A 12,500-nucleotide genomic window follows, 5' to 3' on the forward strand; every position below is an offset into this window, starting at 1 on the left:
GAGATGGTTTTCATACAACGCTGTCGCTTCCTGTTCTGCTCTCCATTCATCTCCATGTGTCTCCGCTGGACGGCCACGGAGATGCGCCGTGTATGATATGGAATTTGGGGGCGGGCGGGAGACACGGAGGTGGGTCATTTGTTCCTGTCCGGCTGTATGGAGTAATCACTTCCAACTCTGCATGATGGATAGTTACTTTAAAGAGGTTAGCGTGTGTGCCTGTCTGTGTCTGTCAGAGAGAGTGTGTGTGTGTTTGTGTGTGTGTGTTCCTGGCGTGTGTTTGAAAGCCGAAGTAAATGACCTTTCACGTGTCTAGGCCTCGTTTCGCACGGCTACCATACATTACTGCCAAAGGGATCGATGACTAATGATCGATGCAAATCTAAAAATCTCTTTGTCCCTCTATTTCAAACTCCCACCGCTGTATTGTAGGATTATGGAATATGCTTTATGGGGAACGAGTCGCAATTTTTCACAAATATCTATTACCCTCTACATACATGAATGGGTAATGGCCACTTGCCTTTGGATGGAACTGGTGCTGGTAATGGAGTTTTAAAAAAAAAAAAAGGAAGGGAATAGATTTTTTTCGAATCTTTCCTTTTTTTTTTTCCATTCCACACCGTAAAAGAAAGAAGGTTGACATTAACCGTCAATTTTGAATAATATGAAAGACGATAATCTGAAATACGGTCCAACATTTTGCAGCACAGGGTTGCCAGACAATAACTGTACATTTGAAGTAATGTGGAAAAACCTCGATCTGAAATTGCGCGTTCTGATATTTATTGTTCGATTTTGATTTGTGCGACGGACTAAACTCAAAACTTTACCACGCAACGACTCAGTGATGACATCAAGGCTCTATTGACATGCAGATGGTATAACAAGCTTCTATCGAGCGGCAGGAAGTCGTAAACCTTGGCGTCGCAGCGCACAAAAGCTTTTCTGAGCCTTCTTTCTTTTTTGTTCCTCCACTCAGACGACCAGACGAACGGTGTTTAACCTGCAGCCACGTTAAATAGAGTCTCGTGATCTTACCACGTTCACTTTCCAGTACGTTCCTGTGTCTTCCCTGTCATATTGACGCTCATTGTCCCATTTGGAAGGGGACATTGTCAGGTCTTGAATAGTGCCTTTTACGATATCATATCGTAAAGGAATTAGATCTAGATAGGAGATCATTTCGTAATCCAGCTCAATTTAGAGGACACAAAGAATTTGATAACATTGTGAGGATGGGTTATCAAGATGAGACATCTGTAGAAGTTTCATTATAAATAAATGTTGGACACATTTTATGTGGTACTTTACGTCACTATATACTGTTGTTCAACGTGACAGCTCCAGTTCTTCTGTTCACCTGCTGGTTGTTACCGGCACCACAATGCATATCTTTAAATTATACTGTATGTATGCACCATTATACTGATGTAGACCAGTGGTTCTCAACACAGTGTCCCATTCATAGTTAAACTTCCCCATTATTTCAGACCTTACCACCATGAGAGAATGCAATAATGACTGTTGTGATCATAGTTTACTGTTATCCCCCAAACTACTGTATAGTACGTACGGTATGGAAGTTTGGACTACATCATATCTGACCGCCTCCTCGGTTCGGGGTCCCAGAGACAAAATCTTTTCAAATGGGTTTGAGGCCTAATTCTTATCAAATTTGAGGTTCCTTGATATGAAAAAGGTTGAGAATCACTGGCATGGAAAAAGCAAAAAAAAATAAAAAATAAAAATAATTAAATAAATAACAAAAAAAACACACACAACATGGCCACAGAGCATTAGTGTTTGTCTGGAAACATGGGGGCTGATGTGGATCAAATGTATGTCTGCGGGTATAAGTAAAAACTATTCCAGGAAAAGAATAGAGCTAATTTTTTATGATGATGTCATTCTATCCAAAACCGGAAGCTGTAAAAAAAAAACAACAAAAAAAAAAAGTTCATTAAAAAGTTAAAGTTGTGTTTTGGGGGCTTGTGTCCCCGTGGCCGCGTCCTACGTCAGCGACGTTGTTGTTGTTGTTGTTGTTGTTGTTGTGTAACTCTGGCATGTCACTGTCAAGCCGCTCTGCATTTCGGCTCCGACTTGCAAAAGCTAAAAAAAAAAAAAAGAAACCGCTCCGTCCTGCCAAGGCCGAGCCCGGGGACGGATCCCTCCTTTTTTTTTTTTACTTATTTTTCTCTCCCTTTGTTTCCCTTTTTTTTTATCATCCATCCATTCCCTCGTTTGGTCACGCCCCGTTTTGTCACACGCTGGACGTGTTGTCTCTGCACTCCTTTTTTTTTTTCCACTTTGTCTCTTTCTCTCGCCCATCTTTTGGTATCACTTTCCCCTCTCTTCTGCTTTCCCCTCTCTCCCTCTGTCTTTTGCTCTCTCATTCTATCTCCTTCACTGCTCTCTCTCTGTCTCTCTCTGTCTCCCGGTACATGTGTATTGATCTCTCGTCATATACAGTACCTCTGATACCTCTGTTATCTCTATCTCTGTTCTTTCTGGGTCGCTGTCCCTCTCTGGTTCTCTCTCGCCATCCTTCTCTCTGGTTCTCAATCTCCCTCTCTCGTTGTGTTCTCCCTCTCTCCTCTCGTTCTCTATACCTCTCTCCCGCCCCTCTCGTTTAATCTCTCTCCCTCTGTCTCTCTGTCTCCCTGTCCCTCTCTCCCATTCTCTCCATATCTCTCCCTCTTTCGCCCTCTCTCTCTCTCTCTCTCTCTCTAAAAGCAGCTTAATTCTATCATCTAACGGTTGGACAGCAGTAATTACATTTATGACACAAATCCTGCTACTCACAGCAAAATACTGTGTGTGTGTGTGTGTGTGTGTGTGTGTGTGTGTGTGTGTGTGTGTGTGTGTGTGTGTGTGTGTGTGCGCGCACCTACATATGAGTGCATATGTTCATGTACAGATGTGTGTATAAATGTGTGATTGTGTATTGATGTCTATTACAGTGTAGTTAGTGTGTGACCTCTCTCCTAAAGCCCACTAAACTATTTATGATAAACAGGATTATATATTATATTTATATTTATACTGGACTCGAGGCGTTTCTTTTCCATAAAAGCGCTCTTTGTTTTTCTGTCTGCCCGCGTCCATGTTCCGGCGTATGAATCTTCTTTTCAAACCCACTTCATCCGTCGCTTCATGAGCCGCGACCCCTCGCTCCACTTACTGGCTTGAAACGCAAAACATCAAACGCAATATTTCACAAAGAATTCATTAATCTGCTGTAGGCGATGCATGAGCGCCCGTTTATTTGCTCGCGAACAAATCTCAGCGCGTCGATTGAGCGTTACAACACGGGATTAACTGTTGAAAGGGGCGATTAGAAGGGTAAAAAAAAAAAGAAGTGAGTCGCTCGGTGTCTCTGGTAGCCAGAGCGAGCGTCACGTGGTGGCCTCTTGTAACCGGCCTCAGCTCGCTGCAAATCGTAAATAATAAGGAGTGCTACGCCAAACGCTCTCACAAACCGTGTTTTAAGCCGGTGGCATGGGTCCGAATTCTTCTGGCAGCTGTGAATGCAGCGCCCTGCATGCATGGTGCGGCGTCCTTTTTCGATCCCGCTCTCCCTCTTCCTCATCTATCGCTCTGTGTTGCATGATCATGCGAGCCACAGGGACTGCATTTTTTAATTGCCGCTTGATTTTGTATTGTTTTTCTTCATTTATTGTTGGCTCTTTGTGTTTTTTTCGACCCTAGTAGTGATGGTCTCGTGTTTTCTATGTGAATTGAGAACAAATTGTGTTTTCGGGGTTAGTTATTTTTAGCAAGCAAAAATGGAGGGACAATTTAAAATGATCACAACATCCAACATTTCAAATGAAATATATACAGTATGTGTTCATAGAATTTATTTACAGTGCATGTCCCCGTAAGTTCATGGTCATAGCGGGTTCCTGTTGAAAATGAGATCCCGGCGGTCCATCCCGGCAACACATAGTTTGCGATTTCTCCACCTGTCACTCTCTTTTCAGTGGCTGCGCTGGCCCCCAGGGGGCGATACGTTGACACTCTGTTACCAAGCTCACATTCACTTAACTTGTTTTCGGACCGGCGTCAATCCACGACCCTAGCGTCCCTCAATTTAGTACAGGGCGTGAGACGTTTCTCTTTGTAGACATTTTGCTGGTTAAATTCCTTGTGTTAAAGAAAGCCCAAAAACCCAGAACCTTTTCTTCTTTTGTTTTCCAAGTTGAACCTGCTTGAACACGGATAGACGGGTACGGGTATGAAGTGAAGTGACCCTGCCTTCTAATCTGGACGTTGTTTTTTTGGGTGGTGCTGGTGGTGGGGGGTTTCACCTGTCACTGACACACTCACATTATGCATGTGCATAAATGATTTGTCCATCCACAGACATCTCCTGTGTGTGTTTGTGTCTGTGTGTGTGTGTGTGTGTGTGTGTGAGTGTGTGTGTGTGTGTGTGTGTGTGTGTGTGTGTGTGTCTGCGCGTGCGTTGTTATTGAGTCAATATCTGTGTGTGTGTGTGTGTGTGTGTGTGTGTGTGTGTGTGTGTGTGTGTGTGTGTGTGTGTGTGTGTGTGTGTGTGTGTGTGTGTGTGTGTGTGTGTGTGTGTCTGTGTGTGTGTCTGTGTGTCTGTGTTTGCTTAATGTCTGTTTAAATGGATGTGGAAGTCACATCAGTCCTCAGATTTATTCCTCTCCTCTGAGACTGGCCAACGACACATGCACGTACGTACACACGAATGCACGCGCACACACACACACACACACACACACACACATGTGAAGCAGTCTATGTGTATAGAGAATCATTACGTAAAGTGATGCAGGTCCAGCTATCATGAATCACAGAGGCATCTCATCGACAAGCAAGAGCCAGTGAGGAATCCCAAATGTGTGTGCGTGTGTGTGTGTTATTGAGCTGGCACTCAGCCTGATGTTCATCCTCCTTCTACTCACTTTTTTCTTCCTCTTCCTTCCTCACTTTCTCCAAAGATGCTATTCCCCAGAGTGAACTTGAATCTCTCTCTCTCTCTCTCTCTCCCTCTCCATCATCCATCATTTTATCCTCCCTCTCTCCCTCCTAAAATTAAAAGCCACTTGATGTTGGTGTTTTGATTGGATTGTGTTCACATTAAATGAAGGAAATGCACCCTCCATTTCCCTATTTCCTTACATATCTCACTTGACTTGTCTCCTTGGCTTTTGAACAAATTAAAGAAAAATGTGAAGCCCTTATAGAAGTATTTCAACTTGGTAGGGAGTTTGCGTAGTTATTTCACCAAAGGTTGGCCGCCATGCATCAGCTGTCAGTTGCCAAGACTGATAAAATGCCTGCTGAATTGTAATTATATCATAATTGATCCTTTCATCCTGTTATCGATCCTACATAATTATTATCCATATTTTAATATTAAGAGAGAGATATCAAGGAAGGGGAAACTTTTATTAAAATAAATAATTTTCTAAGCAGTTTATTTTAAGGTAAACATTGCCGTCACCAATATCTTGACTCAAGTCAAACTTTTTTTTATACAGTTTTCACAATGTTGTATTATGTTAGAATGTTTTACCCGGATGCCTGATCATTACATTTTGACTTTCTAAAGATGGGAGGTATACCGCACTTAATTGAATTTTTTTTCACATATGAAAAGTGGTTCACAACAGTGCAACCAGGCTGCACGAGACTGTTGACATGGCCCAAATCTGGTTGCCGGGGCAACTGGGCAACCGTTGATGTGGAGTCCTGCTCTTACTTAGTAATAGTAAAAACTCTGAGTGGTGGACTTAGCACTAGCTAGCTGGAACAGAGCTCTATTCTGCGCCTCGCCCTTCGCTGACTTGTTCCTCCATCTATCCATCGCTCCTTCATCACTTCCAGTACCCTCTCCCTGGTATCCCCACCCCACCCCGCCCCACACACACACTAATATCCTCCACCGTGTACTCGTGGTGATGGATGGAGCGGGAGTTGTGGAGGAGCAGACCTCACATCCATCATAAACTCAGCAGCAGCAGCAGCAGCAGCAGCAGAAGCAGCAGCAGCAGCAGCAGCAGCAGCAGCGTAGTTGAGGCTAAACGGCTCCACAGTGCAGCCCCGTCTGGCTCCCGTCTGGCTCCCGTCTGGCTCACACCCAGGGCCTCCAGCGGCTCCAAGAGGCTGCAGGCCCGATGGACCAAGACCCAGGCTGCTCACTAATAATGATTAATTCAAATCATATTGGGGTGATTGGGGATTGGGGTGTCCTTCCTACCTTGTGGTTTTGCGTAGGGAGTGAAATGTTTGTTTGAAAATAGTTGTGCTCAGAGCTTTTCTCTATCTATCTATCTATCTATCTATCTATGTATCTATCCATGTATGTATGTATCTATCTATCTATCTATCTATCTATCTATCTATCTATCTATCTATCTACAGTATCTATCTATCTCTACCTCTCCACTTTCGGAGAAAACAAAAGATAGATCCATTTTAAAGAATCTCGAGGAAGGTTTCTATTTGATTATAAATCAAATAAATGTCAAAATATAAGATGCTGATATGTTCAAAAGTTGTTGTGACTGTGACGGTGCTCTGTGCAGCCTTAATAATGGTGATGGTTTTGACCAACAGTTGACTTTATTTTGTCGTTTTCTCCGATTGTTAAGGTAAAGAAAATGAAGCATGTTGTTAAGTAAATGAATGTAAATAAAGTTGTTGTTCTTTTAAACTCAACTCCCTGTCTCCCTCCCACCCAGCGCCCTCCCCTCCCATGGAGCTGGGTCCCACCCTGGGTCTGAAGAAGTCCAGCTCCCTGGAGAGCCTCCAGACCGCCATGTCGGAGGTGAACAGGAAGAGCGAGCTCCTCCCCTTCCACCACCCGCGCCCAAATATGGTCAGAGGAAGAGGCTGCAACGAGAGCTTCCGTGCCGCCATCGACAAGTCGTACGATGGGCCGGCCGAGGATGATGACGGTAAAAAGTTTGTGTCTGTGTGTAATACTGAAGTGCCTAATGGGAAATAAAAAGATTAGATAACAATTTATTAATTCAGCTAAATAAGAAAAAGCTCCATTCTACTTTGCAGAGCCAGGAGATATTTTGTTCATTTGTTAATTTATTCATTCGGTATCCGGGGTCCGGCCTAAAGGGCGATTGTTTTTGTTCAAAACATTTTTTATTTTCCTACCCATTATCACCGGGCAAAATGCCTGGCGCTCAGAATCCGTCGAACGCATGGACACAAATTATTAAGATGTGTATTTGGGGCAGTTCACACATGCTGTGATCCAACTTTGATACATCCGACTATATCTGTGGGAGTTAGTAATAAAAAGTTTTTCTGGAGCCAACATACTGGAAGTAGCCGAGTGAAGGGACCGGGAGTGGTGGAGAGTGTTGGAGCAGAGCGCTTTGTGACGTACAAAACATCCAACATGGTACGTACATGCACAGTATGTGAAGGCTATGATCCTGAGGGGGATTTCACGTAGGACGAGGTGTGCACTGCGCTGGAGTCTGGAATATTTCATCATGAGCTGTAAACCCTTTTATTCGACCGTGAGTTCACGTCCTTCATTCTGGTGGGTGTTTACATCCTGCCTGTGGCTGCTCACCTATCAGATACTGGATTCAGAGAGAAAGCACCCGGACTCTCTATTTATCATCCTTGGGGTCTTAAAAAAAAAAAGGAATTCAAGACACAGATTGCGGAAATACAAGCAGTTTATTAAATGTCCGACCAGAGAGGAGAACACACTGGATCACTGCTACACCACTGTCCACAACGCATATCACACCGTTCCCCGAACCGACCACGTCTTGGTCCACCTGATCCCCGCATGCAGGCAGAAAGTCAAACTGTCTAAACCTGTTGCAAGGAGAACCAAGAAGTGGAGCAGCGAAGCAGCGGTGGGGATCCGTGTGAGAGTCTGGAATGCACAGACTTGTGGTACGTTCTGAACCGCCACCGACAGTCTGGATGAATACACAGACGCTGTGGAGTCATATATCAGCCTCTGAGAGGACAGCTGTATACCGACATGCACCAGGGTGAGTTATAACAATGACAAGCCTTGGTTCACAGCCAAACTCAGATGGCTTCGTTTGAAAAAGGAGGAGGCATTTAAGAGTGGTGACAGGGATGGGTTTCAAGTGGAAAAATACACATTTGGCAAGGTGGTTATTGCCCATTGGTGCAATTGCTGCAACCCATGAAATGCTGCCTACAGTTATATTCATTAGCCCACAGCGCTGGAAGCCTAATGTTTTTGTGCAGATTTTTATTTATTTTTTATGTTCTTGACGTTTTTCGGTTTAAAAGTATCTGAAACACGGCAAGCACAGTACGCACGGACATTGTTGAGCTCTGGTTAGAGCAGGGCCGTTTCAGACATCTTGTTTACTTGTTTGATCAATATCAGTGTACATTTGGAGCAGAAATTAGTAAAAAACTGCAAGTAGAAGAATGTTGAGGCGATTTGATTATTTTCAGAAGCAGGGTGCATTTTGACATCATCATCCAAATTTATAGAAGTCCAAGCTTCGTCTCTCGGAAGTCAGTCACATCCAGCAACTTGCACCCTGTGGACTGCAAAGCGTTTGCCGCACCTAGACAGACAACCCAAGCAAATGCTGCATTTAAAGGAAAGTCGGAAAACTGTAAGCTGTGCTGCGTTTCACAAAACCCGAAAACTATAATCGGTCACAGAAGTCGTTTTCGTACGGCAGAAAGTTCTAAGAACCTTTAGAGTAACTAGGGCTGCGAGATAAAACGATCTAGATAATTTTCACAATAAAATCTTCCGTGATAACGATGCAAAATCTATGAGATTTATTTTCGATACAGTTCAATACAGAGTCTGTTTTCCTGTACCTCCAAAGACACGACACGAACAGCCAATCGTACGGAGCAGAGAAACAACCAGGTGACAGGAACAGCCAATCATACAGGACAGAGAAACAACCATGCGACACGAACAGCCAATCGTACAGAGCAGAGAAACGACCATGTGACACGATCAGCTCATCGTAGAGCAGGAGTGCCGGTGCTTCCTCTGCTCTCTCGATGGCCGCGGCATCCCAAGCCGGGCAGCGCCCAGCAGGGATGAGTCCCTTGGGATCTGACATGGCGGGTCTTCCTCAAACGCCGACATGAACTTGAACTCGGCCTCCTCCCAACCAGAGCCCGGCGCGGCCCCCATCCCCGCAGAAGGAGAGCTATTAAAGAAGGAATCTGCAATTTCCAGTGACGTCCCGCGGTCCGCTCCAAACGTCACCGTCACCGATAATCACAGAGAGCAGATTCAGGAGCTTGTCGGACTGTTCTCAGGCAACAATGATAATTATATCATATATTTAAACGTGTGTATATATATATATATATATATATATATATATATATATATATATATATATATATATATATATATATTATTATTATTATTTATTTTTTTTAATTATTATTTATTTTATTTATTTATCTCTTTTTTTGTTTACTTTTTTTGTTATTCAGTGTTTAACGTCAAGCCATGAGAATACACTTAAAACTATAATTTGAGCAGTATTATTATTTTTAAAAATATATTGTGATAACATTTTTGGCCATATCGTCCAGCCCTTGGAGTAGTTGTCCTTTTCTTCTGTGTTGATTTACGGAACCTCGCAAACCTGTAATACAAACCTAACATGACTAAACTGGACCCTGTGTATCTCTGCCTGCAGCTATATTTGTTATTATTAGTAGTAGAAGTAGTGGTAGTATTTTGTATATATTTGTTTATTATTGTTATTTTAATTTAATAAGAATTAAAAAAAAAATCAGCCTGTACGTCCACTACACACAAGGTAGGGCACTTAGAAATAAAACAAAAACAAACTTCTTGACCGGTACGGTTCACCTCCACTTCTGTTCCGGTCACAGAGAACAGCTGAATTAGACTCAACCAGCCTGATAAGTTAATAGGTCCAAGGCTAGTTGCTACAGAAAATTATGGGTTATTTTGCCCATTGGCGCCTCTAAATGTGTTTTGCCCAAAACAGAATTTCCCTTTGATCCAACGAGGAATTCCGTTTATCTCAAGAAAGAGTGAGAAAAAAAAATAAAAAAAAGAATAAGAGAATATTGTGTTTAATTCCCACAAGTGTTGTTTAGCAGCAAGCTCTTATCTTTCAGCACCGCACTAATGAGCCAGGCTGTCCGGGATCATGGCACAGGATAGACCAAATAGGACGTGTCAACACCACACCGGCACGCATGCATGCACACACACACACACACTCTAAGTATGTCTGTCAGCACGTGTCTAACTATTTAACACTTTGAGAGTTGCTGTTAATTGATGGAGTGCAGGCTCACTAAACAACACACACACACACACTTACACACAATCAGTTCCGTGTTTGTAGTGTGGTAGAGCAGTTAGCTATAGATTGGTAGATATAGAGTAATTCATGATTTTATTGATCATCATATGTTACATTTAGCCCCAAGGTATTTCAGCTGAAATTAATTAATAAAAATGCATCACATTTATGTCACTGGTAGTACCCACGCTGTGTAGGATTCCAGAGATTTTGATCATGTTTTGCTGTCGCATGTACAACAAATATGATGAAAATATTATAATTATGTTATTATGTAAATATTATGTAAATCACAAACTTTAAAAAATGTATCTACAGTGGTATGTGTTCTGGCACCCCGCCTGAATGATAGATCCAAAACATTTTAATCTTTTAGAAATTTGTCTTGAATAGTTACCTAGCAACACAGCTCTACTAAAGCCTCCCATTTAGCATCGCTAACCAAAAAAGGAGGTTCGTTCTGTGAACGGAAACGTTAATACAAGTGTTTTGGATAACAGTAATATCACATTTTATGAAAAATGACTTTAATGACGCGACACAACTTCCTATTTCTAGTCTCCTACAGATGACTTGGGGAAGTGCCAAAGCAAAAGACTCAATTTGGTTAGAAAGACTTTCCAAAAACGTGAGAACCAAAGAGGATGTGAACCAACATTTGAATAGGCCTTGGTTTAAAAATATTGAACCTATTCTTTGAGCTGTTTGACAGTGCAAGCAGATTAAAAACATCCACATGATCTCATATTATTAGGTTTCCAGCCCTAAGGGGGGGAAACCTGTTGTTTTTGTTGATCTCCCGAATCATTATCACATGTCAACGTATCTGGCGCTAAGAAACCATGGAACCCTCGGACGCGAATGATAGACAGCTGTATTCGTGGCAGAAAACACACGTCGTGGTCCAAGTTTGATCCACGTCGGTCCATATTTTCAGGAAAAGTTAGTTAGTGAGAAGTTAGCGTACAGTACATGCCTGGAGGTTGGGGGGAATCAAGAAACCTCCGACATTAACGACAAATTCCACGCTGTAAGGGTAACCAGCCCAGTGCTTCATAGCAGACAGACGTCAGTGGAAGTCTAAAACTTAAAAGGTGATGGAGTGATGAATGTTACGGTAACCATGCCAATCTCTTCACTGCACAAGCACTTGCAGGAGCACATTCTCACCGATTTACTGCGAGACGTCGTAGCCATAGAGAAGCATTTTCTGGAGGGTGGCTACCTCCGAGTCACCGACACTGACACCTACATCGACTGTCAACATTAACCTGGATGAAGCGGCAACAGCAGCTGCACCGGATAATGTCGGACAATAAGTTGTTTTTTCACATTTCTGAAGATGGCCTTGTTTGTGTGCCAAAAAAGTATGACATGTCAGACCATGTTTAAACAGATTGCTATAGTTTGTTCTTCTGTTTTTTTGTTTTTTTGTCCAACTGTTGTGCACTACTGTTCAATAAAACACTGATCTCGTACTAGTTTTTGTACTAGCTTTTTCCACACATTAGACCATCACACACAATATACCGCCTAACCAGGACCCCATGCATTGCTGCCTGAAGCTATTTATTTATTTGTTTGTTTATTTTATTTTTTTATAATTATTATATTTAAAATTAGTATATATATTTTTACATTATTATTATTATTTTTGTTGTCATTATTATATCCCTCTCTGTTAATTTGCCCACTTTACCTAGATGATGGTTCAGAGCAGAGTTCGGGCCGAGACACCCCCGCAAGCAGCTCATCGCGCCAGGGTGTCGGGGATCAGGCGGAGGAGAGGGACAAGAAGGACAAGAAGAAGAAAGCCAAGGCAAAGAAGAAAGAGAAGAACAAGGCCAAAGCGAAAGAGAAAGAGAAGGAAAAGGAGAAGAAGAAAGCAGAGGAGGCCGAGGAAACGGAGAAGAAGAGCAAGAAGAAAGGCTTTGGCCTGCTGAGGTGTGTGTGTGCGTGCGTGCGTGCGTGCGTCAGCTTGTTTTGACACCTAACATCAGGCTATTGCACCAGTGCCGACCCCAATTAGTGGACGATGTTTTCTCATCACTGCTGCTGGTTGACCACAATTCCATTCCATTTATCGAGTCATAGTTAACCGCTGTGTGCTTTTGTGTCACATATGGATTCAATGACCTGCCAACATATATTCAAGTAAATATACAGAACTGTGTGTAG

The 12,500-nt window shown here is 42.7% G+C and overlaps 1 protein-coding gene across 1 annotated transcript in view; it reads left to right on the plus strand.

The window, feature by feature from the left end:
* LOC307244573 (partitioning defective 3 homolog B-like) overlaps nucleotides 1-12,500 on the plus strand; it is a gene marked incomplete at both ends in the record, with an annotated part of 251,215 nt that overhangs the window by 143,445 nt on the left and 95,270 nt on the right. The window contains 2 exons of the mRNA XM_080019807.1: nucleotides 6,717-6,932; nucleotides 12,026-12,266. Of these exons, the coding sequence (XP_079875933.1) occupies nucleotides 6,717-6,932; nucleotides 12,026-12,266 (457 nt within the window). The remainder of the gene's footprint in view (nucleotides 1-6,716; nucleotides 6,933-12,025; nucleotides 12,267-12,500) is intronic.

Source organism: Zeus faber, assembly GCF_960531495.2.
Source record: "Zeus faber genome assembly, chromosome: 18".
NCBI lineage: Eukaryota > Metazoa > Chordata > Actinopteri > Zeiformes > Zeidae > Zeus > Zeus faber.